The sequence below is a fragment of the Galeopterus variegatus genome, unplaced genomic scaffold (genome assembly GCF_000696425.1).
Source record: "Galeopterus variegatus unplaced genomic scaffold, G_variegatus-3.0.2 Scaffold7705, whole genome shotgun sequence".
In the NCBI taxonomy this organism is placed as follows: domain Eukaryota; kingdom Metazoa; phylum Chordata; class Mammalia; order Dermoptera; family Cynocephalidae; genus Galeopterus; species Galeopterus variegatus.
In genome coordinates this window covers 40,510-67,933 of record NW_007733816.1, presented here as the reverse complement: position 1 = coordinate 67,933, position 27,424 = coordinate 40,510, and the positions used below count along the sequence as shown (strand labels likewise).

General features: G+C 55.4%; 1 protein-coding gene across 5 annotated transcripts in view; it reads left to right on the top strand.

Moving 5' to 3' along the window:
* Positions 1–27,424, top strand: part of LOC103607771 (neurexin-2) — a 79,162-nt gene that overhangs the window by 33,242 nt on the left and 18,496 nt on the right. The window contains exons 11-15 of one of the 5 annotated variants that reach the window (XR_551992.1): positions 3,068–3,239; positions 6,658–6,747; positions 10,134–10,459; positions 13,129–13,207; positions 25,770–27,218. Coding sequence is in view for 4 of the 5 variants with exons in the window: in XM_008592232.1 (XP_008590454.1) it covers positions 3,068–3,239; positions 6,658–6,747; positions 10,134–10,459; positions 13,129–13,207; positions 25,770–26,656 (1,554 nt within the window). In the remaining variant the exon portion in view is untranslated. Of the gene's footprint in view, positions 1–3,067; positions 3,240–6,657; positions 6,748–10,133; positions 10,460–13,128; positions 13,208–25,769; positions 27,419–27,424 lie in introns of those variants that run through there. The other 4 variants (XM_008592233.1, XM_008592232.1, XM_008592231.1 and 1 more) reach the window with 4 other exon arrangements.

The window sequence follows — 27,424 nt, the reverse complement described above, 5'->3', positions numbered from 1 at the left end:
CCTCTCTCTTCACTGTCATGTAAGGCTATGTGTGGCTTTGGAACAGATGGTTTGGGTTTGAATCCCAATTCTGCCACCTCCTTGCTCTATCTTTGTGCAAATCACCGCAGCTCTCTGGGCCTCTGTGGCCTCATCTGTGTAGTGGCATAATACTAGGACTGAGGGATGTTGTGAGGTTCCAATGAGATGAAGGATGTAAAGCACTTAGGATATTACCCCGCCTATAGGAAGCACTCAGTGTTAGCAAGTATCCTGATCATCTGTGATTGGCACAGTAGACAGTGTCTGTGTGTGCTGTGTCTGTGTGCCTGCTGGTTTAGGGGACAGGGGTCTCCCAGTGCTGAGGAGAAAGTGTAGGGGTATCAGGGTGCCTGAAGAAGGGATCTCCCCCTTTTCCCTCTCAGTAGTTGGTCACAGGCCTCACCTGATGCAGGGCTACAGAGGAACCAGGACTGGAGCCTGGGTACTGCAGAGGGTGGGAGGAGGGGGAGGCCTGGCGCTGGGGGGCGGGGGGAGCCTGGCAAGGGTGGGGGAGCCATGAGACAGGTCAGCTCTGAGGGGAATGTTGGGCACCAGATGGGCTGAAGCCCTATGTGGGCAGCCCCCAAACCCCCTCCTCCCCTGGTGACGCATCAGCTCCCACCACAGCGTCATTAACGGCTCTCAGAGAGTAGGGAGGCGGCAGCAAAATAAGAGAAAAGCAATTTGACGTTTCTAATAAAGCGTCGCTCCACTTTGCCAAATTAATTTTGACTCCCATAATTATTTGCTGTAGGAGCGGCCACGTTCTCCCCACCGCCGCCTAATGAGGTAATTGGGGAATTAGGAATTAATGACTTTAACAGAAGTGACAACTGACTTCACATCGGGAGCAGCTCCGGGGAGCTGCCTCTCCCCCGGAGTGCACAGCTCTGAGCTTGGCTGCCTCCTAGGAAACCCAGGTGTCCTGCCTTCCAGCTCCCGGGGCCAGCCCTCTGCCTGCCCAGTCCCCAGACTGCAGGTGCTCCTTGACCGCCATCACTGCTTGGGCTGAGTCTCTGAGGAGAAGCCCTTGGAGGCATACAAGGGGCTGATGCTATTCTGGGTGATATTATTACTAACAATAGTAACGAGGAGGATCGGCTGTTCCCTTCACGTGAGCAGGGAGCAGATGATTAGCCCATCTCCCTGGGGATGTTGTCAGTCTGTGGGTGGTGGATGGGTGGGGCTTGCTAATACTCTTTGTTAGGCAAGCCCAACCTCAGTTTCCCTGCTTTACTGAATCTGAGAGATGCTGCATGTGTGTGTGTGTGCGTGCGCACGCACGAGCATGCATGCATGTGTGTGGGTGTCTCTCCCAGGTTCTAGGAGGGGGAGACCTGACCCCACAAATGGAGAAGGGATAGGGCATGGGTCTCCAAGTGAGCCACAGCTGCACACCCTGCTCCTCAACTTTCTCTGCCAGACCCCAACCCCTGCCCTGTCTGTGAGCCACCCCCATCCCTACCCTCAGTGCCACCAAGCCTCTCAGCTCTGTTAGATGCAGGAGGTAGCAGCTGAATAGTTTCTCATGCCCAGGCAGGACTGGGGCAGTCTTTCAGGAAGACTCCAGGAGTGTAGTGTATTTCTGTAATGGGCTGGGTCCCCATGAGTATGTGTGATCTGGGGGGCCTGAGTGAGCCTGTGGGAGTGTCTGTCTTGCATGGGAGGAGGGCTGGACAGACTCAGGGGTTGTGTTTGGGATCGCTGCTGGGTAGTGCAAGGGAATGGAACAGGGGCTCAGGCTTAGGGTCCAGTGGGCCTTCCACTGGCTTGGTTAGACACCTGTGGTCTCGAAACCAGGTTGACCTCAGTGACCTCTCAGATCACCCCCCACCCCCAGTTCTTTGAATTAGTGTTTTTCAGACTAGTGGGCAAGGGGGAGAGAGCCCTGGCTTGGGAGTCAGGCTAGCTGGGGTTCAAATCTGGGGTTCCCCTCTAATGAGCTGTGAGATTTTGAGATATTACTTAACCTCTGTGAGCCTGTTTCCTCCTTGATAAAATGGGGTGCTGTGAGTGTCCTCAAAGGGTTGCTGTGGGAATGAACACACCATGTGCATACAGTACTCACACCGGTTCTGGCATGTTGTAGAAGTTCAGTGAAGCTCTCCCTCTCACTTCAGCACCACTGGCAGAATTCTTCCTGGGCTGGATCCTGGGTGGCCTCTGTAGGATTCTGGGTGGCCACCTCTGGGTGCCCCCACACCCAGAGGTTGCTCCAGCTCTTTGCTGTCCTTCTCCAGAACTCAGTTCCTGTCTGTCCTCTGCCTGTCCCTCGCCAGCCTCCAGCCCATCCCATACCCCAACAACCCTGTGTTCACCTTTTTTTAATAAGTCCAGCATAGTTTGTCCCTCATCTCTTCCATGCCAGTCACCCCCAAAAACACACAGTCTGGGGGCCACCCCCATGACTGCAGAGGGGCCGCCCTCACACTCAGAACCTGACCTACTTTATGCCTGAGAGGTTGCCAGGAGAGGCATGCTGATGGCCCGGTGTAGGGCCCCCAGGGCCTGTGAGGTGCTGAGCATGCAGGAGAGGCTGGAAGCTGGGGGTTGGGAAGCTGGGGGTTGGGAAGGCTCAGGGGTCAGATCTTCCTCAGGCAGAGGCTGGCTTCTGTGGACTTCTCTGTTGGTCGTGCCTTAGGGAGGCCTCTGCCCTCCATGCGCTGGGCTGGTCCCCAGCTTGGTCCTCATCATCCCTGTCTGGGCTCAGTGGTGCTTGCACAGAGTAGGTGCTCTGTAAATATTTGTGAATATTCTGGATAAACCAAAGGCAAGAGGTAGATGTGGTTAGTGGAAGAGGCTCCAAGTGCAGGCTCTGCATCCCATGGTGGCTGCCCCAACCACTGAGCCTTAGGTTACTCCCTTGCTGCATATGGGGGAGGGGGACATGCCTGCCCACCTCCTTGGGCGGTTGAGACCCAAGAAGGGTGCGTCGTAAAGCTGTAAAGTGCCGTGGGGCTGGGCCGGTGGTGGCCACAGGTGGAGCTCTAGAAGGAGTGAATGGTCGCTTTCTCCTGGTCGCTGACCTCTCCCTCCCTGTCCCCAGGACCAGGGCACGGTGGGGGTGATCTTTAACGTGGGCACGGATGACATTACTATTGATGAGCCCAACGCCATTGTGAGCGACGGCAAATACCACGTGGTGCGCTTCACTCGAAGCGGCGGCAACGCCACCCTGCAGGTGGACAGCTGGCCGGTCAACGAGCGGTACCCGGCAGGTAAGCGGCGAGGGCCGGCGGAGGAGGCGGCGGGGCGGGGCGGGCGGCTGGCGGCCTCTGATAGGAGCGCTGTCCGTACTGGGGCAGGGCTAGGCGGAGGCTTCCGGCTGTGGGTCGGGGTGGGGCTACGGGAAAGGCGCGGCTTGCAGGGGCGGGACCAGGGCGGGGGCGTGGCTAAGAGAAAAGTCGGGATTGGCGAGGCGAGGCGGGGCGAGACTGTGGTGCTGGGACTCCATTGGCTAGTGGGGGAGGGTGTCGGGTTGAGTGGGGAAGTCTGCAAGGCCAGGGTCCAGTTCGGGGGTGAGCGGAGAAGAGGCAGAGTCTGACGCGATTGAGGAAAGGAGGAGTTAGTTTAGAAATGAGGGACAGCAGAAATGGGGAGGCAGATGTAGAAACCTAGGAGAAATAACATAAAGCACATCTTGGCGGGGAGGCAGAGCTGTTCCCAAGGACAGAACCGAGGTCTTTAAAAAGAACGGGTCAAGGACTTATATTAAAAAATCTAGATAAAGAAAGAGAAGTAACCATCAAACCCAGAGGAAAGGAACCCCAGTGTCTCAGGGAGTAAGGGACATAGTGAAAGGGAGGGAGAGATAGGTGACAAGACTGAAAAATAGGGCCAAATACATTCAACAGCTTTCACTGACAACCTACTAGGTATCAGGGCCTGTGCTAGGCCCTGGGATGCATAGGTGAGCGTCCCTTGCTTGCAGAGGGTGACAGCTGTGGTGGCCAAGGACAAACCAAGGTCTGAGGAGTGCAGGGGAGGGACGGGATGAGGACATGAAAGAAATGAGGAGGCATAGACCCTGCAAGATACTGAGGGAGGCAGAGACAGCCTCAGAGTGAGAGGAGGAGCGATGGAGAGATACGAAAATAGTCACTGAGACATATGCAAAGAGGGAGGCAGCTCCAGGAGAGATGCGGAGAGATATATGGAGATGCCGACATGCAGCCCCAGCCAGAGGGAGCTGAGGTGGACGGAGCCTTGGGAGGGAGCAGAGGAGAGTCCCACCATGGGAGATAAAGAGGGAAGAGAAATAGAAACACCACAGGGAGGACTGCAGAAACACAGAGATGCTGAGATACAGGCTGAGCGACACTGTAGTCACACACGGGGTCTGATTGAAAAACAGAGTGAGCATCTGGTGACCTCCGTTGTTCTCCTAGGCAGAGACAGCCAGGCAGAGGTAGAGAAGCTGCCCCACGCTGACTGCAAGGGTGTAGGTGGAAGGACAGTGGCAAACCGTCATGGGCTCACCCATGCTGGAATAAAAATGCCAGTATTCCACGATTCCCAATCATGCAGAGGCTGGCACCCAGACAGTTTTGGGCAGTCCCTGGAGATAAAGAGGTCACACAATTCCCTAATGCATACAGAGGCTGATGTACACACAGGCCAACCCCCCATACACGGACAACTGCAGACACTCATAGGGTCAGAAAGACACAAGAGAAAACAGCTCTGCAGAAGCATGCCAGGCTATGCCAAGGCCCCAAGGCATGTGTGGAGTTACTCAGACACAATAACCCTCCTGTTCTAAGTTCCCTGCCTCCTCCCTGCCACAAGCAGCCACTGACAGCCAGGGTTGTGTGGGCATGATTGCCTTGTGGGCAGACCTCTCTCTCTCTCAGATGCATACACAACAGGGCAACCTTTGTAGCAGTGATGACATTGCCTGTGATGGACAGGGCTGGAAATGGGGGGCATAAAAGCCTCACCATGTTAAGCCAGAACTTGGGTCCAGAGCTTGTCCCCTTGGAGCCCAGCAGGCCAGAGGCCAGGTGTGAGGAGTCTGTTCTGCTCAGGTATCCCTGGCCTGCAAAGTGGGGTAACCCAAAAGCATGATGGCTGCCTGTGTGTATTTTAAGGGCAGATCATGAGCAACACCAGCAGGCCAGGTCAGCAGTGTGCATGGGCCCAGAGAGTGGGACTCCTCTAACTCTCAGGGAGCACAGAGACATAGCCTATGGATTCTGAGTCAGCAGGACCTAGATTTTAATCCTGGATCTCCTACTGACAAGTTGTGTGGGACCTTGGGCAAGTCATCTAGCCTCTCTGAATCAGTTTCCCCCTCTGGAAGGTGGGGATGATACTTACTTCATGGTGATACTGTGAGAATTTCATGAAATAACCTAAGGAAAGTGCTAAAATGGCATGACATAGTGGAGGTTCTTGATAAATAGGGCTTCTGTTAGAATCTTTATATACTCAGCCTCTGTACAATGTGACAGATGTACATTCTTCTCCTCTGAGGACACAGACACACAGACACACACATACGCACATGCACTCGCCCAGGGCCTGGAGATTGGGAGTGGAGAGGGGAACAGGGGTGTATCCAGATGAGGATGGAGAAGAGGGGTGGGGGTAAGAATTGGGGGGGGGAGACTGAGGTAGTAAAGGCTGAGGGTCAGGAGCTGGGTCCAGGTCCTGAGGGCAGAAAGGAGAGGGAACCTGGCTCTGAGCAGAGAGGGGCCTGAGGAACTTGACATGGAACTGAGAGTGGGGAGAGAGCCAGGCGAAGGCTAGGGCCAGGAGGGAGCCGAAGGGGGCTGGGGGATGCCTGCAGGGGAGGAGAAAGGGGTGGAAGAGGAGGTGAGATGGCCACGAGAGAGTTGGAAAGAAGGGAAAAGTGCAAGGGAGGGGGGCGCTGCTGGGTGATGATCCAGCTCACATATCATGCACTAGCCAGTGATGTCATCTGTTGTGGCTGTCAGGTGGAAAAGGAGCTATGACCAAGATGAGGAGGCTGAAAGCGCCTTTCAGGGAGTGCAGTGGTGGGATTAGGGGTGTGGTGTGAGGTGGGGAAGGAGGGCAAAGTTGGGAGTTGAGCATGGAAGGCAAAGAGAGTTGTTGAGATAACTTGGAGAAGTGGTTTAAATCTAACTGTTACATGCGTGTGCCGGGTGACCCTCTAAATGCCGCATAAACCCTGCTTAACCTGTCCCTCCCACTTCTAAACTGCCCTCTAAATGCAGTAACCAGCTGGGCCACTGATGCCTCGTACCCCCCAACTTAAACCTGATAAATGCCCTTCCCCCACCCCACAGCCCCACTTTGGGATGGGGAAGAAATGGGGCCTCAACAGCTTGACCACAGATAAACCTGTTTAACCTCTGACCTTTGACCTTCCAGCCACCTTTTCTTTCATGTCCCTTTCCTTTTCTTCTTTTTTCCCTCTTTTTCTTTGAGTTGCTCCTGCCCCCAGGGTAGGGCTGGCTCTGGACTGGAGCCTAGGGAGGGGACCAGGGGAGAAGAGGGACCCAGCATTTCTTTTCCTGCCTCTCCATCTTTCCGTCTTTCCGTTGGATGTTGCTGCTTACTCTGAGTCTCCTGAGAAATGCATAATTATTTTTTTAACTCCTTTGGACTTCGCCGCCTGAGAAACCTACTGTCTTTCTAAACTTTTCCAAGGAAACTTTGATAACGAGCGCCTGGCGATTGCTAGACAGAGAATCCCCTACCGGCTTGGTCGAGTAGTAGATGAGTGGCTGCTCGACAAAGGTAATTAACCAGAATTAATTAATTAATTAACTTTAAAAACACTATCTTAAAGGTGCAGAGCTCTCTGTTTCCCCCTCCATGTCTTTGCCAGCACCACCACCAAGTGAAGGGACGATTGTCCATCCAGTATGTTCTCTTTCCCTTTGTGGTCAAGGGTCTGTATATTTCAGAGTGGTGGTTTTTGGGCAGCAGCGGGGATTTTTCTAGAAGAGGGGGAGTACTTGTTCTCCTAAACCTGGGATCAGACTAGGGTGATCCACAAAATCCCGGACCATGGGAGCTCCCCTGTTCCTGCCAAGCTGCTAAATCACAAGCAGGCTGAGGATGCAGGCTGGTAGGTAGACTTCCTCTTCCCAGGATTCATTTCAGGGGTTTTGTAAAGGGCCTGCTGAGGGTCACAGGGCACTTAGAGGCAGGGAAGCTTTCTGAAGCACAAAGGGTCAACCCAAAGATCCAAAGGAGGGTTACAAAGCATTTACTAAGGCCATCTGAGAAGAAAAGGGAAGAGTGGGGGCCTCAGATCCTGCTGGAGAGACCCCTAGAGAGAGTGCCTATGGGGCTGCTGTCTCTGGAATGGTCCCACCTTGGTCCAGAAGGCCTCTTAGAAGTGGTGGAGGTTGAGGAGAGACTAAGGGAGACGGGAGAGGAGGTGGTGCTCCTGCAGGGATTTCTGTGCCTGCTGGGGTGATGAGGAAGACAGAGTGGACTCCCTATGAGGCCTGCATGTGATGAGGTGCTCCTGGGTGTGAGGGAGAAAGCTTCTTGTCACCAAGGGAAGTTGGGGGCCAAGGGCAAAGCCATTCCATTCCCTTTGGAGGGGGGACGAGCTCTGTACCTCTAAGGCTAAACTCTAAGGGGGAAGTAGAACTGTTAAATCTCCATTTAACCAGCTGATAACTGTGCTTTTAAATGTCCACTGGGGCCTTCCCCAACTAAAATCCCCAAATGTAACTTCCAGCCCCCCCACACCAGCGGGGCCTAAACATGCTGATAACCAGATGTGATAAATCTATAACAGGACAAAAAGTTAAAGGGACTGTAATAGACATCGCTAAAACCTACAGCCCCCAGCCACACTGGGCTGCTCTCTCCAGCGGGGTGAACTTTAACCCTTTGAGGAGTTCATGGCGGTGGGGGCAGGGGTGGGGGCCACAAGGATGAAGTTTTCTAACACTATGTGGCTTCCTCTCCATTACCCACCTCCCTCTCCCAGAATCAGAGAGGCCAAGGGAGCAACCTGGGCTGAGGCTGGGACAACTTGTGATACCAAGGGTAGGGAGAGCTGGACAGGCCCTGTTGGGGGGAGGGGGTGGGGCCTGTGGCGTAGATGAGGGGAGAGCTCAGGCTTGTGATCTGGAACCCCAGCTGTCCTTCGCCAGCTGTACATCTACATCTTCTCCTTAGGCCCATATTTCCTCTTGTAGAAAATGATGGATTGAGTTTCCCAAAGTGTAGTCTCACTTTTTGTGTGGGCTTGGTTAAATTCTTCCCCTTTTTGAGCCTCAGCTCCCTCCTCAATAAGACAGGGACAGTGATCCTTGCTCAATCCGGCTCACAGGCATGCTGAGAGGATGGATGAAATAAGGAGCAGGAGAGTGTTCGAGAACAAGGTCTGGGCATTCTTAGAGGGAATATTTTATTGCCAGTGCCTGGTGTGTGATAGGTGCTCAATAAAAATTTATTGAATGAATCCATTTTCCAGTTCCAAAATGTGTCCCGTGAAACAGTCCCACGACATGCCTTACAATGAAGAGATTTGTGGTAAAATGAGTTTGGGAAGTGCTGAATCCTGGTTTTTCTTCTTGGAGATACACATGTACAGTAGTCTAATAAAGGCTTTGAGAAGTCCTGTGAGAAAAAAACCTGTTTAATTGTGAAATATTTCCTTCCCTAATTCACTTGACCACTGTGACCCTTCTCTCCTTTGTTTTTCTCATAATTCTTATGATCAAGAATAGAGTCAGACACAGTGGTCCTCATGGACCTCTCTGAGTCTGGTATTTCAGGGTCTATCTCAGAGCTGCTGCCACTGGTCCTCCACCTCTGTGGGCTCTGGCTCCCCCATCTGTCCCAGCTCAAAGTGGGCAGTGGGAAAGTGCTGGAGGAGGAGGAGAGGATGACCAGTGGCCAATCATTGGCCAGAGGCTAGACAGATGGTTGGGTGTCCCAGAGGCCTGGGTATCCCAGAGAACTTGTGTTTCCAAAGAGGATGTGGGTTTCACAAGTTGGACTATCCTCAGCCCAGGTTTTGGGGCAGGCTTATAGGCACCTAACTCTAAACCAGATCTTTAACGAGGCACTAACCAGAGGCTAATAAGGGCTAAGCCAGGTCTAACCCCCCCAGCGCTAACAGCTGAAGGTCTGGGGAGAAAGGGGCAATGTACTAGTCCCTCTGCCCAACACCTCCCCCCCAAAATAAGCAGCACCAAAACCACAGTTAAATCTAAACTTAAACATAATAAATATCTTTTCTAAAAACCAAACCAAAACAACAAACTCAGAGGGTTAAACTGACCCCCAGATCCACTAAAACCAAACAGAACAGCCAAACCTCACCCAGGTGGGAATTCTGAGGTGTAATACTGCTGAGTGTGGAGTGAGATTGGAGCTGGAGTGGTTTTTTTTCGGCTGTCAGTGAGCGAAGCAAGGTCCCTTTAACATTTTCCATTTCTGTGCTTGCACACCAGGTGGGGAGGAAGGGCTCAGCTTTCCAGGGCCTGGTCCTGGGCAGTGGCTGGGCCTTGGCAGGGGAGGAGGAGTGAGGAGAGCCTGGCCAGGGGGCAGAGGGCCCGGGTGGGGGCATGGGCAGGAAGCCAGCCGGGAGCAGGCTGCAGGCCTGCATGGCTGCTCCACACACTGTCTGCCCCTCGCTCTCGCCTCCTCTGCTCTCACATGCACCGGCTCCACCTCGGCTTGGATGCCACCCCTTCTGTCTCTGCCTCTGTGTCTCCTGTATGTGCCACTTCCAGGGCTCCATGGCTCCATGGCTTGGGGCCAGATACTGGGGTTGGGGGAAGCAGAAGGAGAAGATGGGGACTGAATTAAGGGAAGAGGAAGAAGAGGGTGATGGCCCTGGAGAGGAGAGGGGGAAAGGGGAAGGTGGAGAAGGCATGTGCATGGTGGGGAGAGGGGGAAGATAGGGCTCCCTTTCCCCAGCCCATGTGTGCTTTGGGGACCCCCCCCTTCTGGGGACCCCACCTGGCTGGGCTAGGGGCTGTGGCTGACAAGGACTTTCCCTCTGGTTGTCCGCCCCTTCCTCACCTCCCCCCACCACTTGCTGGTTTCTCCTCATTGCTCTCTTCCCCTTGGCTCCCCTCCATTCTTCCCCCACTGCCTGCCCCTTCTCTGTCTGTCACCCCCTACCCTACCTGTTCCCTTCCCCCCAGGCCGCCAGCTGACCATCTTCAACAGCCAAGCCGCCATCAAGATCGGAGGCCGGGATCAGGGCCGCCCCTTCCAGGGCCAGGTGTCCGGCCTCTACTACAATGGGCTCAAGGTGCTGGCGCTGGCCGCCGAGAGCGACCCCAATGTGCGGACTGAGGGCCACCTGCGCCTGGTGGGGGAGGGGCCGTCCGTGCTGCTTAGTGCGGAGACCACGGCCACCACCCTGCTGGCCGACATGGCCACCACCATTATGGAGACCACCACCACCATGGCCACAACCACCACGCGCCGGGGCCGCTCCCCCACGCTGAGGGACAGCACCACCCAGGTGAGGCCCCCTTTGGCCTGCAGACAAGGGTGGGGATTTGGGTGGCAGATAGAGGTGATGTCTGCATAGCAACCGTGGTGCCCAGGTGAGGGTCCAAGGGGTCTGATGGGAGCCTGGAGGCCACTGTCCCTGACCTTGTTGTCACAGTGATGGTTCAGGTGAGGCAGGCAAGGTCAGCTTTCAGGAAGCTGCTATTGTGGATTATTATGGATGTGGGGGTGGCCACTATTTCTAGAGGGACCATTCTGAGTTGAGGGGGAATTTGGTATTCCAGCTAGGCCTGGGAAGACCACCCCACCTAAGAAAGAAGAAGTCTGGATTGGGTAGGGGTGGGATGACCCCTTCTGCTCTCACACCCTAGTGAAGGCCATGCTCAGTGATGTAGTGGGCAGTGAGTGGGGGGTGTGTGGTACCAGGATGTAATGCTCTGGGCAGAAGTGACAGTGCCAGAGGGGCCAGATGCAGGCAACCCCTTTCCAGAGGCTGGGGGAGGCCAGGAGCAGCCTCTCCTTGTTGGCTGGAATCCCTGCAGTGGGAAAGGCCCTGGTTGCAAGTCGGTTGCCTTCACAAGTCCTCTCTGTCGATCTTGAGCATGCCCACTGCTCAGTGGGCCTCAGTGTCTTTGGTGTCTGTGGGTCAGAGGAGAACGTTGATGCAGACAGTTCCAGTGCTTTGCCCTCGCCTAGTGCTCACCCCCCTGCTCAGGTACTCCCTGGGTCAGGTCAAGTCCAAGTGGTAGAGGCAGACCAGAGGGTCCTACAACTGGGCAATGAAGCTCTGTTGGGGCAGGATGGGTTTGTCTTTCCTGGTGGCCAAAGCCAACTCGCCTAGTGCTCACCCCCCTGCTCAGGTACTCCCTGGGTCAGGTCAAGTCCAAGTGGTAGGGGCAGACCAGAGGGTCCTACAACTGGGCAATGAAGCTCTGTTGGGGTAGGATGGGTTTGTCTTTCCTGGTGGCCAAAGCCAGCTGAGCTTGTGTGACTTACCGAAGCAGCCCGGGGTCTGGGCCAAGTTTTGTAGCTATTGCCCCAATGCCTTCTCTGAGTGTTGGCCCAGAGAGGGCTCAAGCCAACTGAGCTTGTGTGACTTACCGAAGCAGCCCGGGGTCTGGGCCAAGTTTTGTAGCTATTGCCCCAATGCCTTCTCTGAGTGTTGGCCCAGAGAGGGCTCAAGCCAACTGAGCTTGTGTGACTTACCGAAGCAGCCCGGGGTCTGGGCCAAGTTTTGTAGCTATTGCCCCAATGCCTTCTCTGAGTGTTGGCCCAGAGAGGGCTCACACCCTGCTTGGCCATCCACCCCCGTGCTTCTCCTGTCCCCGTCTCCAGATCTCACCTCCTGTGGCTGTTGGGCCTCTAGGACTGTAGAGACCTCTGTCCCCCTGGGGTGAGGGAGGGATCTGGGGTGGCCATGAGGACTGCCCCTATGTTCACCACCAGTCTGCTTCAGCTTCTCCCTCTAACTGAGGGGTGGGCTCCCTGTGCTCCAATGCCCCTCCTTTCTGCCAGTCTGTGCTGCAGGGAGCCAGGGACTAGGCTAGCTAGGCTCATATAGGTGAAAGACTCAAGCCTATGCCCCCTTCCCCTCTGCCTTCACTACCAAGGAAACAGGGGATCTGAATGCGTGGAGCCTTGCCCCTAGAGAGTGGGGAGCCCTGGGAGAAAGGCCTGGACTCTACCAAGGCTGAGTACCGGCCATGCCCAGTATTCTCCAAGTTGTAGGGGAAGAAAGACTATCCAGTCTCAGTGGGAGAGTGATGGGCAGACCATCCAGGTAGAAGAGAGGGGTGGGGAACCCAGAGGTCACTGCTGTGGTTGAGAAGCACCCACTAGGGAGCGGGCAAGAATGCAAGAAGGAAGATGGATCCTCCAGACCCCACCTTACTCTTGGGTGAGGACCATTCTGTCTGAAAATCAGGGGCTGGGAGGAGGCAGGATATGACCCTTTCACCCCTCCTGTCTGTGGCCTTCAGCCTAGCCCTGTCCTCCCCGCTCCTTAGTCTCTTGGGCTCCCTTCCTTCCTGAACTTTGAGTTTCCCTCCTTGGGTCTCTTCCTTAACACCCCCTGAGAGCCCCTTACCCCTTACACTCACTCATCTTGGGGATTCTCTTTGCAATCAGGAGGAGAGAAAATGCTGACAAAGTCGACTCTTGTTGCCAAGGCAACCACAGTCCTAATTATTGTGTGCAGCGGGTTCTCTCCAGCTCCGGGAAGGGGGTTGGGAGAGATGAGGGGTGGTGAAGATGGAGTCAGGAAACCCCTCCAGGTCCTGTCTTCTCTGCCTGTGCTGGCCTCCAAGGAATCCCCGTGCCTCATCTCCCCATGCCCCTGCCCCCAAGGCATCCTGGGCCCCTTGGCTCCAGCCCTGCAGCCCCAGGTCTGGCATCCTGTCTCCTCACCTCCCAGAAGCGAAAAGCACAACCTGTGCTGTCTCATTGGTCCTCGGAAGCCATGGGAGCCTGCAAGGCTGGCGCTGTGAAGTTTCCCCTTGTGTGGGAGGAAATAGAGGCCCAAGGTCACCCACAAGTGATGGGAGAGCTGGGGCTTGGACCAGGGTTTTCTGTCTTATCCCAGGGCCCTGTCCCCTGTGCTGTCCACACCTCAAGAGATGGCAGTGGGGTCTGCTGACCCACCGGGATCCCTTTCTTCCCACCCCTCCTCTCGCCCCCCAGAACACAGATGACCTCCTGGTGGCCTCGGCAGAGTGTCCGAGTGATGATGAGGACCTGGAGGAGTGTGAGCCCAGTACTGGTGAGTGCCTTTCCCCCCTCCCCTGCCCCGGGGCCCGCCATGAGGCTTCTGGGAGGGGGGCGACTGTCCCTGCCACCTGGCCCAAAAACCCCAGGGCCTGCTGCCAGGCCTTAGCTTTCGTCCATAGTTCTCCCTCCCTTCCTAACATCCCCCCAGGTCCCTCAAATGCCCTATGGCAAGGTGCCCTTTTGGTGCTCCACTCCTCAGAGGTAGTGAGGTCCTTAGCCTAAGGTCTTGAGGTTGAGAGCCAAGGGGTGCTGGGAAGGAAAGAGGAAGACTTTTCCTTAGAAAGATGAGTGACTGCAGCTCCCATGAGTCCTTGGGGTGGGGCATGGATAATGCAGGCCTAGGAACTACAACTCCCATTGGCTTTTGGGTCCAGAACTACAACTCCCATCTGCTCCTGAGACCGGGCACCCTCTTGGTCCCTAGAAGAGAAAGTTTCTGCTGATCCTGAACCCTTCTCATCCCCCGTATCAGGGAGGTGTCTGGTGCTCTGGTCTGAAGAGTTCCCAGGGTGGACACTGCCAGGCCTGCCAGGCCAAAGCAAGGCAGTTACTACACAGCAACTGTGTGCCCCTCAGGCCGGGTGAGAGGTGCCCCCTACACCAGACATGTGGTACGGTGCGGGAACTGGGACCTGAGGTCTGGCCCAGATTTCTAGAAGGGGAGCTGCTGTAGGGGGAGAGGGCTGGGAGGGAGAACTCCCTGGGGGGATGGGTTCCAGGCCTCTGCTTGAAGGGTGCAGCCACAGGCAGACTGGCAAAGCAGGGGTGAGCCTTGAGTGCTGACAGAAGTGTGGGGTATGGAGTGGCTCAAGTGGGTGTTGGGGCCACTCAGCTGAGCAGGTTGGGGGTGGCTGACAGGAGCTGGGGGGAGGGCAGGGCACTTGAGGCTGGTGGCGGGAATGGAGAAAGGACTAGATGTGGCCAGATTTCCCAGTGGGGAAGCATGGGTCTTGATGGTGGTTCAGATGAGCCTGTGGGAGTGGAGGGGCACCCACATCTCCTGCTTGGGTTCCCAAAGACTTCTCTCCCTGTTACCTTGCAGTGGGTGGCACCTGGGCTGTTGGTATCAGAAGGCTGAAGGTTGGGGCAGGTGCCTGCAGGGTCAGGAGAATGGATGTGGCCAGGAGGTGGGCAGTGTGCCCTGGGTACATCTTGTGAATCTGGCTTGGGGGGTGGGTCTGGAGGTGTCTACCAGCGCCAAAGGTGACATTTATGCTGAGGGCAGGCACAGAGTGTGGGTAGAGCAAGAAGGGAACAGGTCCCAAGTATGGACTGTGGAGTCTTGGGGCAGAGGCTCAGGTTCAAAGACCAAGGGCACAGGGATTTCTGGGGTGCAGGCCCTGAGACCCAGAGATTGAAGCCAATTGCTCTTTGTGTCCCCCCAATAGGCCAGAGCTGAGAGGAATCATTCCCATGGTCCTGGGATCAGGGGCACTGGGTGGAGCCACCAGCTTCTGGGGTGGAAAAGCCTCCCCTTCCACAGCCCAGGGACTGTGCTTTCTGGAACAGAAGACTTCTACTGTGGGGAGGGCCCTCTGCTGGGGGATGTCCCTCTACTTCGCTGGGCAATCTCAGTTCAGGGACACATGTTCCAACCCCACCATTGCTTTGGGAGGCTCTGGTCATCTGGCAGCTCCAACACATAACACTCCTCTCAGCTCACCCCTCTAAGCTCTCGGCATTACTGGGGGCTCCTGTAGGCTGACACAGCACCTCTAGCCTAGGCTGCTGGAAGTAGCTCTGATGAATGGTTCCCTGGGCTGGTCTCTGGGGACAAAGGACTGTGTGAGGCATGAGAAAAGGGCACTGCTTGGCCACATCACATGTGTTTGCACATGTGCTCATGTTCACATACTCTGGGATGGGAACTCCCAGGTGACAGGAGGAGTACCTGCTCTCCCTGGACCCTTCAGAGGGGCGTCTAGGGACTGATGGTCACCGTGCAGGGACAGGCAGCATACACTGGGCCCCACCAGGGCCACACTCTGTCCACTGAGGTTCCCGCCTCCCTGCCCTGGCTCGGACTGTAGTCAGGTGCCTGGGTGTGACGCTGAGTGTGCACACTGGTGGTCTGAGCTTTTAGGCTGCACTAGGACACAGGGGCGAGGAGGAGCTGAAGTAGATGGGTCTGTTACTCTGCTCTCCATCCACCCCTAGTCAAGGCTCTGTGAGGTCACCTACTGCTGGACCATCCTGTGAAAAGGGCTGAGTATATGACGGGAGGCTGGAATGTGGAGGAGGACCAGAAGCTGAGATGGGGAGGGGATGGTGGCCGGCCCAGCACCCGATTTAAAAATAAGGCTGGGAAGGAGAGCAGAGTGTACACTGGAGCCCCCAGAGGACACTGCCAGAATCCATAGCCTCCTCCCAGCCCTGAGACACACGTATTTACATATCCACACTCAAACCACTTGGAGAGGCTTAAGGTTGGACCCTCATCATCCTGCTGGGAGGCCAGGCAGGGACCACAGTGACTCCAGGGTCCCCCAGGCTGGTGTAGACCATGCTATGCCCTGCAGAGCTTCTCCAGCCAGAACCTCTCCTAGGCTCCCAGTGCAAGGAGGCTCTTCTCTAGTGGAGGACCAGGACTCCTGTGGCTCCAAGGTCAGTGTTAGAGGTGGAGGCAGCCTGGACGGAGACAGTGGTTGCCTAGGGCCTGAACCCAGGGTGTTGGTACCCTCTCACCTTCCAGATGCTCATCCCTGGGTCCAGGTATGGGGCTTGGGATCATTCCTGCTCACCTTCCACCCTTTTCCCTAACCTGGGCCCCTCCATAGACCCAGGTCCCATACCTCCCCCCGCTTGGAGAGACCATCATCTAACATGGTTCTCTTATCTGAGGTTGGCAACCCAGCCAAAGAATGGTGTTGTTTAAAATGAATGGAGTGCCTTTCAGGGAGCATGCACCGTAGAGTTGGTAATGTGACCCTCCATCTCTTGTTGGCTCAGTTGGTCAGACACTCATATTGTGTTCCCCGCCTGGCCCCTGTTGGGATCTGACTTTGCACCCTTTGAGACACACAGGAAAAGCACACACAGGCTCAGACTCACAGAGGCAAACATCTGTATGCACACACATATGCTCTGACCAGAGGCATGCACACATACATCCATGCCCACACATTTACAGACCCACCAGCAAGCTCACATGTGCCCACTTCCACACCCACTCACATGTTCAAACCTAGAAGACAACATGCCATTCATGGCCAGACCAGCAGAGGTACACACATGCTTAGACCCAAAGAGACATGTGTGCTCAGACCCTCTGAAGTCCACATACACTTCTCTGAGACCCACAAAATCACAAACCCCTGCACAAGTGCACAGCCTCACGAAGGCACGCACATTTAGTCAGAGCCACGAAGTCTTTCACAGGATGCTTAGAGCTCCAAAAATACCCACAGAGGGGCTCACAGGTACTCACCTGCTCAGCCCCCAGAGGTTCACACTTACCCGTGTGCTCACAAAGGAGCACATACACTCAGACATCTTGTTTCTTAAACCCCCCAAGGTACTTGTGTGTGCTCAGAGCTACACATACTTGCATGTTCAAACCCACTGATGCACACTCAGATGTGCTCAAATCTGTGGTGTACATGACAGATGTTCGGCATAACACACACATTGTAGACACTCGGGACGCACATGTGTGTGTTCAGACCTGAGCGCATGCGCACGCATGCTCAGACCCATTGAAGCACATGCCTTGTGATATGTCCTTGGACTCATGGAATTTCACATCCGTGCTCAGCTCGCAGAGACACACACATGTGTACAGATGTACCTGTGTAACAAACTCACACAAGTGCTCACCATAGAATCCTACACACATGTTCAGACTTACTGGTGCTCACATATGTTTCAGAACCACAGGTACATGTATGCATATTCTGATCAGGCATGTACACAATGTACTCAGACTCACCGAAGTGTGCATGTGCACACACATGTACTACTCACAGAGGTGCACATGGGTTATATACCCCCAGGTACATTCTCCAAGATGCACACATGTACCCGCAGGGGGATGTACTCATGCACCAACATGTGTGCCAATTCCCACATAGGCATGCCCACCTGCACACAAAGGTGCACATTGCACTAAGGCCCCCATGTGCGTGTGGACACATTCTCAGAGGTAGGCTGTGTGTGCTAGGCCCCAGAGGCCCACACACATGCACATATTTGTTCAGCCTCATAGACCTGCACCCCTCCCATGCTGCTCCCATGAGAGGAGACCCTCAGAAGCCCACGTTAGCTCACACCTCCAGAGTCTCATACTAATGTGTACACTGATGTGCTCACACACACACACGTATGCTCAGACCCTCAAAGCATGGAAACATGTACTTAGTCCCACAACGGTGTACACATACACATATGCTCACCTTCTGAAACATATATGTTGTTTCACACTCAGAAGCATGAACACACACACACATGCTCAGACCCACAGAAATGTAGGTACATGTGCTCAGGCCCTCAGAGGTAAACACACACACACACTCGCTCAGGCCTCCATTGACCCACATAGGTGCTCACAGCTGTGGGTGCACTTATGTGCCCAGAGGCACCCATGCAGTAGCAAACAGAAGGGCATACACATGTCCTCAGAGCTGCTGGGCATGCACTCATGCTCAGACTCATACCATGCATGCCAGTGTGTTCACACTCAAGTGAGTATATGCAGCTGTTCAGACCCACCAGGGCACACACGTATACACTTGTGTCCTCAGATTAACACAGGCCCATATGTGCTCAGACCCACAGAGGCAGCCTTGTGCACTCACCCCACATGTTCATCCCTCCTGCAGCATTGCCCCCGCATGCGGGGATGAGACCCTCAGGCACAGTAGGCTTAGTTCCCCAGGGACACAGACACATTTGCTTAGACCCACAGAAGCACGAACGTGTTCAGATTCCCAGAGGGTCTCAAGGTAACGCTAGTTGCTATAACAGACAAACTCTGCAGCATCTGTGGTTTAACACATAGAAATGTTATTTCTCATTCTGGTAAGTTGTAAACAAGTGGTCCTGATTGGTGAGCAGCTCTTCTCCAAGCAATGGCTCGGGGCCTGGTCTCCTTCCGTCTTGTGGCTGCATCTTCAACACGTGACTTCCTGAGTTGTGGTGGAAGGGAAGGAACACGGAGACCTGAGGGCGAGGCCTAGGAGAGGTGCACATTGCTCCTGCCCATGCTCCATTGTCTGGAGATCAGTCGTGTGTGTGGCCAAAGCTAGCTGTAAGGAAGGCTGGGAGGTGTGGCCCTGCTGTGTCACCAGGAGGAGGCAGCAACAGATTTGAGTACCAGCTAGTGAATTATTTGCCATAGTCTGCTCTTTGTGGAAGGGAAGGAACACGGAGACCTGAGGGCGAGGCCTAGGAGAGGTGCACATTGCTCCTGCTCATGCTCCATTGTCTGGAGATCAGTCGTGTGTGTGGCCAAAGCTAGCTGTAAGGAAGGCAGGGAGGTGTGGCCCTGCTGTGTCACCAGGAGGAGGCAGCAACAGATTTGAGTACCAGCTAGTGAATTATTTGCCATAGTCTGCTCTTTTGGTCACCAAGGATCTGTTTTACTCTTTCTCCCATTCCCAGAATGCACCCACGCCTCCCTAGGGGAGACAACCTAAAGCCCTACCCAGTCAGAGCATCATCTCAAAGCTAAGATGCCTGGGAGACATCCATTCCATTGGGTCTAGACCTGGCTGCTCTATGTGGTCTGGATACCCATGAACTAAGAGGATAATTTATTTATCTCACTGCCCCCCACACACCCAGCACACACCCAGAATACAGTGGTGGGGTAGAGACAACCACCGCAACAAAACCTCCCATTCAAAGAATAGAAGGATGGAAGACACACAGCAGCCCCTCGTTCTCAGCACTGAGGAAATCCTCGGATTCCCACTGGCCCAGGTTTGCTCCTCGCCTTGAGGAAATCCAGCAGGCAGGCAGACCAAGCTGTGCCCCTGCAGTGGGGAAGTTTCTCCATTAAACCCTGCCTCTGTTCTCTGGGAGAGGCTCCCCTCTGCCTTGTCCGGGACCCCTGGCTCTGCGCTCTGGGATGTTCTTCTCAGTCCTCGTCCTCTATGGCCACCTCTGAAGTGGGTGTTGGGAAAAATGTCTTCCTTGGGGGTGCTAGAGCATTGACAGCCCACTCCTGGTCATGCATATTTGGGGGCCTAAAGGTGATTTTAAGGCTGAAACAGTCAAAGTAATCACACCCAGAGTTCTTTCCTAGAAACAAATCTTGAGTCCCCTTTACTCCTTGTTTCTCTGCCCCCATGCCTCTTTCTCTTCCTGTAGTGGTGACTGTCTTGAGATCATTTGAAACAATAGGTGGGGAGACCACACCCTAAATGTGACTCTTGAGCAAGGCTGAGTTGCCTCATTCAGATGAGAAGTTTTACTGGGCCGTTGTCCCTCAAAGCCTTTTCCAGTATTCTCTCTTCTGTTTGGGGTTTGGAAGCGGTGGCTCTTCTGACTCTTGCAGGATCCAAATTTCCAGGTTCTCTCTGCTCCTGTCATTTCTACTTGCAGACCAGCCAATTCTCACCCAAGTTTGTCTCTTTCTTGTAACATGTTGCAAGAGCAGAAAGTAAAAGCCGGTGTCTTTGCTCAGTGTTTTTCCAGACCTTTCCCTCACGCCTCGGCCTCAGCAGGCCGTATCTGCTCTCAGGGCATCACCAGCACGTTACCACCAAATGGTTTGCCACTGTCTTGCACGGGTCTTCATCTTTCTAGCCTCCACATCTGTTTCCTTGGATTGTCACGTGCTGCCACAGGTTTTTGTTATCCTGACCCCCATTTCTGGTGCCAGTGTCTGTATTAGTTAAGGTAACATTTGTTTCTGTAACAGATAAGCCCTGAATCTCAGTGGTTAATTGAAGAGAAGTTTCTCACTCAGGTGCACCCTACCTGGGTGCTCCTGATCAGCAGGTGTCTCTGCCCCAAAGGGTGCTTTAGGAATCCACACTCCTTCTATTGGTGGCACCTCCATTTTCAACATGTGGTTTCCAAGGTCACTGCAGGAGAAAGATGGTAGAGGATGGTACATAGGAGGCTGTTAGTGGCCGGTGCTAGCAGCGCCCACTACCTAGTCATATGGCCGCGCCTAATTGTAAGGGATGCTGGGAAATGTAGTCTAGCTGCCTGGAGAATGAGAAAGTGAGTTTGGTGCATTTGTGGGGTACACTGCATATGCTCAGACCCATGGTGGTGTGCTCACATGTCCTCAGGAGCTCATTCAAGCATTCATACATGCACACTGAGCTCAGACCCAGGCTCAGAGACTGGGGGCCACATGCCAGAGCCAGAGGTTCACTCACACGCACACACACCTGTTCAGACTCACTGACACACACACTCACTTGCTCAGATCATGCCACTGAGGTTCATGTGCATATGCACACACATGCTGAGGGACATATGCCCAGGTGCACAGAAACACACTGTCAGAGGGTGTGCACACGCATGTGTATGCCTATCCACACCCATGATGTACCTCACTTTCTCTGACTTTGAAACCACCCCGGCCTCTGCTCTTGCTGTGGTGGCATTTCAGGGTGGAGAGAGGCACTGTCCTTTGCCACCACCCACAGTGGCATAGGTTGCTCACTGCTCAAACAGGTGAGTAAAGGCTGAAATCTAGCCAGTGCTCTGCTTGCCCAGCCATGTGTCTTGGGCATCAGAGCAGCGCTGTGTCCACTTGGAGGAGAGAATGCTTCTCTCCAGTTTTGCAAAGAAGTGCTGTTTGCCAAGTCGTGCCCCACCCCCCTCCCCGGGCTATGTCCACGTCAAGGGGCTGCCTTTTTTCTAATCCACAGGAGATGCCCTGTAGGCTAGTGGCCTTCTTGTCCCTCACAGCCTGGACAGGGCCCCCAGCACTGGAGGGTGGGGTCTCAGCCAGCTGATGGCTTAGTCTCAGACATTCTCAACCTCAGTTCTATACTCCCCTTTGGGTGTGGGCACATCTTGCTTGGGTGGGAATGGGGTTCTTGGTTAGATTTCTAATTGGGAACTTCTGTGCCCTAAAGACAGAAAGGGCTCAGGAGTGGCTGGTGATCTTGGTCAGAATGGAATCCTTTAGTAAGTGGGACTGACATGCACAGAAATCCAGTTTTTCTGAGGATGCTGAGGGTGGTGGGTGGTGTCTGTGACAAATGTGCACCTGTGAGTATTTTCCAAATGCTGCAGCAGCCTGAAGTGGGGGAGGAGTGGGGGCTACCTGGGGTCCTTACCAGACTCCTTCTACCTTTCAGTCATACGCTCTACACCCTTAGTGTAGAGCTGGACCCAGGGCCCAGGCTCCACGAGTCATCGTGAGTCTGTACCCCTCAATTGCCAAGTGGGAGCAGCACTGGTTATATTTTTCGCGGTGAGAAGTCTTGGGGGATCCTCCCCACTTCTAGGCCCTACTGATTTCTCATGAGGGTAGGCTCTCCTGATCCTTACCAGACCAGTGTCTGAGCCAGGAAAGTCCAGCACCCTACATCAGGCCAGGCTAAGAGTGTGGGGAGGGATGCTGTGTGTGTTATCGTGGGTTCTCCACAGCCTGTTCTCTTGAGGAAGGTGTGGGTATGGGACACATGGAAGAAGCAGTGTGGGGGACAGAGGCTGCCAGAAGAAGGGGGCACTGAGGGGGAGCCATGGCAGTGTGCGGGACATGGGTGATATCACCCTCAGGAGATATGCCGTCAAACCCTTGGGCAGAGAGGGGCCCAGAGAAGCCCCAAAGAGCTGGAGATGACAGAGGCTGCCAGAAGAAGGGGGCACTGAGGGGGAGCCATGGCAGTGTGCGGGACATGGGTAATATCACCCTCAGGAGATATGCCGTCAAACCCTTGGGCAGAGAGGGGCCCAGAGAAGCCCCAAAGAGCTGGAGATGTAGGGACAGGGTGGAGACCCAGCTACCGAGGGCTGGGAGGGCTCTGGGGGCTAGGGGAGGCCATCTGGGGGATCCTAGGAACCTATTGTGTCCCAAGGACCAGTGAGTTGAAGCAAATGATTGTGGGGGGCTCAGGCAGGGCAAGACTTGTCCAGATCCAAGGCCTGAAGCCTCCACGTGCCCTAGCCTCGCTGGGGGTGAGCAGGTTGGTAGAGAGCCAGGGCCTGTGCCCTGGTCAGCTCGATTAGCCACTCTAGGGCAGGACTTGTCCCCGGCAAAGGCCTCCTGGTCTGGTCCTATGCCCTGGCCTAGAAAAAGAATGGCTGAGGCCCCAGCTATGGCCAGCTGGTTGAGGGTCATAAGCCAGCTTAGGGCAAGCCTTGACCCTGGAGTTTCTAGCAATAACTGGTGGCCCATTATAAGATGGAAGGTGGGGATGGCAGTGGGTGGGAGTGAGACCCAGGACAAGGCTCCCGCCAGGCTGTGCTCTCAGCAGTGCCTGCTGCTTCAGAGGGTGGAGAGGGAAGGGTGTTCAGAACACAGCTGCTCTGGCCTGTGAGAGGGGCTCCCACCCCCTTCCCCAGATACCTAGCCTGTCCTGGCTGAGGCAGTGCCTAAAGAATATTCCTCGCCTTCTCCTGAATAAGAATTATGAGCCCCAGCTCTGTGCCAGGCCAACTGCTGGGTCTAGGGAGACAGACAGATGGGACTTGGGCCTTTGGGCCTTTCCTGGCAGTGAGTCCAAACCTGTGCCTCCAGGGAAGAATAGGGACATAGTGTCAGAGGCATCCAAGGCAGGGAGCATCCTCTGGAGGTCTGCCTGGAAGAAGAGGTGTTTGTCTGGACTGTGAGATATCAGCAGGGGAAGATGTTCTGAATAGAAGGCAAGGGCGGGGGAGGGCAGGTGGTGTGGGGGGAGCCCCAGATGCACTTAGGATCCATGCAGGAGGGGAACCCTGCCGTGATTGGGCTCAGGATGCCACCACTTGAGGGGCTGCCAGCCTCCTCCCACAAGTTGACAGCTTGTGGACAGGGTGGCCAGGTCATCTTTTGGTGGGTCTGGGGCTCAGATGGAAATGGGAGGACACACTATATTTATTCATAGGCTGGAGGGCCCATAAGGGCCAGGCCTTGATTTCAGGCCTGGAGCCCAGTACCACGGTTTTGTAGATGAGGAAACTGAGGCCCAGGGACTGGAAGAAATTTGCCCACAGTCACATAGGAATTCAGTAGCAGAACAGGTGTGCAACCTCTCAGGCTAGCATCCAAGGCAAAAGTCGAACAGCCCAGCTTCCTGGATGGGATGGGGATGATTCAGGCTTTCCCATGCTCCTTGTGAGACCTGCCCTTCCCTGGCCTCTGAGAGCCACAGAAGGGACTGCACAGTCCATTCATTCACCTTGCCTGACACCAACAACTAGTGACCTTGGGAAGTCCTGCCTGCTCCAGGCCTCAGCATCCTCATCCATAAAAAGCCGGGATTGGACAGTCCCAGCTCCACAAAACATGCTTCTCTGTTCTTGGTGTAGTTTTTCATTGTGGCTGGGCCCGTGGAAGGCCAGGAGTCCTGGGGCTTCAAAATCTGGGGTGCGGGTGAGCTCCAGCCTAGAGGAAGATTGAAAGCTGGTGGGGAGAACAGCCTGGGGAGCTCAGCAAGGCTGAGTTCAATGGCAGAATCTTGGCTGTGGCTGGCTGCTGTGGCCAAGGATGGCTCTGCCAGATTGCTGGAGCTTGTGATCTGAAGGTTCAGCAGAGGTGTTTGAACAGCAGCGCCCAGGCCGGAGGGCTGTGGGTCAGGAGAAGAGTGCCAAGATGTGGAGAGGAACGTGGCTGGCCTGGCTGCGGTGGGGCTGTGGTGGGGCAAACGGGACCTGGCAGTGGATGCCCGGGGATGCTTACCATGGAGGGGGTGGGCGGCTTGTGGGTGTGATCTATGAAGACCACACCCTGCAAAGACCAGGGAGAGGTTCTCAGGTGTGGGCAGGCCTTAGGCTGTGTTGGAGGGAGAGCCACAGAGGAAACCTCCAGTGCCCCCCCAGGCCAGAGATGCCTTTCCAAGAGGATTGAGCTGTCCTACCAGTCACCTGGAGCCTGGCTTCAGCTCTCTTCTACCCCAGGTTGGAGAGGAGGCCCAGAAGGCTGATGGGAGTTGTAGTTGTTGACCCACGGGCTGATGGGAATTGTGGTCTATACCCCTCCAAGGGCTAATGGGAGTTGTAGTTCTCACCCTTTGGGGGCTGATGGGAATAGCAGTTTCTGCCCAGAGGACCCCAGTTATCAGACCTAGAGAAAGGGAGACCTACCCCCCCAAAGCCCTCCCCACTAGTTCCCCTGGGCCCTACTTTAGCAAGTGCATCCCTCCCAGATGGCTGTGTATGTATTTTCTTTTCTTTTTTTGCTTTCTTCTTCTTTTTGTTGTTTTATTATTGTTTTAACAATAATAAGAGGGTCAGAGGCAGTCAAGCCCTGGCCAGGTCCTGGCGGCCCATGGGGGTTCTGGGGAGGGGGAGGGGGGAACTCAGCGGGGGTCAGAGGTGGAGGGTGAAGAAAGAGAAAGTTGGGGAGTTAGGTTAGCTCAGGAATCCTGTGGCCCTGCCCACTTCCATCACTCCCTGCCCCTCCCCACCTCCCTACCTCCCTGTCTCTACATGGCTTCTCACCGCCCCTCCTAGAGTCCTGTGGGACAAGACCCTGCTCCAGTGTGTCTGATCGCTCCCTGCCCACTCTTGCTCATGGGCCTCCTCACCTCTCACCTGCAGTGTCTCCTCTCTCATAGCCAGTTAGCCCTCAAAGCCCCTTACCCTGGCCATCCCCTCCCAAGTCCTGTCACCATGTAGCAGTTCCCACATAGCTGCCTCTCATCTGCCTCCTCTCCAGGCCCTCCTTCCCATTGCTGCCTCCCTTCCCCACACGCTGACACCAAGTGGTGGTAACAGTTCCTCAGCCGCAGCCCGCACTGTGCAAAGTTCAGCTCCATGTTTAATGATGGGGAGAGGGCACGAGTGAGGGAGGAGAGAGAGCGTTCAGGAGGAAGCGAGAGGTGCAGGGAGAAGACAGTGAGGGAGGGAGATACAAACAGATAGAAAACGTTGTACGGAAAAGTTGTTTTTTCTTATTTTTTTCCGGGAGAACCCGCTTACACAGCTCTGTTTGTAATTTTTTTCTTCATGCTAAAATCACACGGCCTATTTGTTGATGTAAGTTGCCTGAATTCCGTGGTATGCTATCTTCTTTTTTAAAAACAAAAGAAAAAAAAAAAAAAAAGAAAAATCTAGAAAAAACCCTAAAAGATATTGTTGTTAGGTTTGTTTAAATGCTGCTGTTGTATCTGTTTTTAAAGCCTTAAACCAGTAGAGTTTTTTTTTCCGTTTCTTTTCGATTTCCTTTCCTTTCTGTTCCTTTTGGTTTCTTAAGACAAAACAAAAGACCAAAACCAGAGAGTCGCAGAGCCCGTGCGTGGGGTGCCCAGGGCACCCGAGCCGCTGCCCGCTTAAAGCGCAGTGCTCCGGCAGGCTGGCGGGCGGGCCCGGCCCGCTCTAGTCTCCGCCAAAGCCAATTGGAACCGATTTGGGTGTGTGAGGCTGTTGTTTCTCTCTCTGTGCCGGCCGCCCGCGCCCCGGCCCTCGCTGACGCCCCCTCTTTTCTCTTCTCTCTCTTGTTCTAGGAGGAGAGTTAATATTGCCCATTATCACGGAGGACTCCTTAGACCCCCCTCCTGTGGCCACCCGATCCCCCTTCGTGCCCCCACCCCCAACCTTCTACCCCTTCCTCACGGGCGTGGGCGCCACCCAAGACACCCTGCCCCCGCCTGCGGCCCGCCGCCCGCCCTCCGGGGGCCCATGCCAGGCCGAGCGGGACGACAGCGACTGTGAGGAGCCCATCGAGGCCTCGGGCTTCGCCTCCGGGGAGGTCTTTGACTCCAGCCTCCCCCCCACGGATGACGAGGACTTTTACACCACCTTTCCCCTGGTCACGGACCGCACCACCCTCTTGTCACCCCGAAAACCTGCTCCCCGGCCCAACCTCAGGACAGATGGGGCCACGGGCGCCCCTGGGGTGCTGCTCGCCCCCTCCGCCCCGGCCCCCAATCTGCCGGCGGGCAAAATGAACCACCGAGACCCGCTGCAGCCCCTGCTGGAGAACCCACCCCTGGGGCCCGGGGCCCCCACGTCCTTCGAGCCGCGGAGGCCCCCTCCCCTGCGCCCCGGCGTGACCTCAGCCCCCGGCTTCCCCCATCTGCCCACAGCCAACCCCACGGGGCCTGGGGAGCGGGGCCCGCCGGGCGCAGTGGAGGTGATCCGGGAGTCCAGCAGCACCACGGGCATGGTGGTGGGCATCGTGGCGGCAGCTGCCCTGTGCATCCTCATCCTCCTCTACGCCATGTACAAGTACCGCAACCGCGACGAGGGCTCCTACCAGGTGGACCAGAGCCGGAACTACATCAGTAACTCGGCCCAGAGCAACGGGGCGGTGGTGAAGGAGAAGGCCCCAGCCGCCCCCAAGACGCCCAGCAAGGCCAAGAAGAACAAAGACAAGGAGTATTACGTCTGAGCCTCCCGGTGCCGCGCCCCACTGCCAGCTGCCCCTCCCGGAAGGGCCCGGGAGGACGGTGCGGCCCTCCCCCTGCCGGGGGCCTGGGACCCCCTCCCTGGCTGCCTCAGGCTTTTCTCACGAAGAGGAAATGCAAAAAAAGAAAAGGAAAACCCCGCGCTCGCCCCCTTCCTCCTGCTGTCCACCGTGGCAGCATCTTCAGGCCTGGGGCTGTCTGTCCCTCTGGGCTCTGCGCCCGCCAGGCAGGGCACGTGCTCACAGCCCTGGGTTGATTTATTTTTTTAAGGGGGGTAGTTTTATTTTGGTGGGGTTGGGCGGGAAGGAAGGCTGGGGTTTTTGTAAAGTGTCCACTACTTGTCCTGTTAATTTTCCTCAATTTTTCTTCTTCCTCCCTCTGTCCCTCCTGCCTTCCTTCTCTCCCCAAACCCTGCAGTCCCCATCCCAGGCTTGCTGTGTCTCTCTGTCCTCACCCTCCTTCCCCACTTCTTTTTTGTGTGTGTCTGGTTTCTCCCTTCCTTTCCTCCCTTTGGGTTTCCAGAGTTGGTGGGAGAAGAGCGGGAGGGTGGGCCACCCAGTGGCCCAGTGGGGGTGGGATGGGGCGGGGCAGTGAGATTGTCCTGTGTGCCCCAACTCCCCCCACCAGGAGAGGCACCTGCCTGGTGCCACCCAGGGAAGGGGCTCGGGCCTGGCTCAAGGCCTGTTCTGTGTGTGCCGCCGGGCGACGTGCATTGATGGGGAAACTGCTGGAGGAGTGGGGTGGGGGGCGGG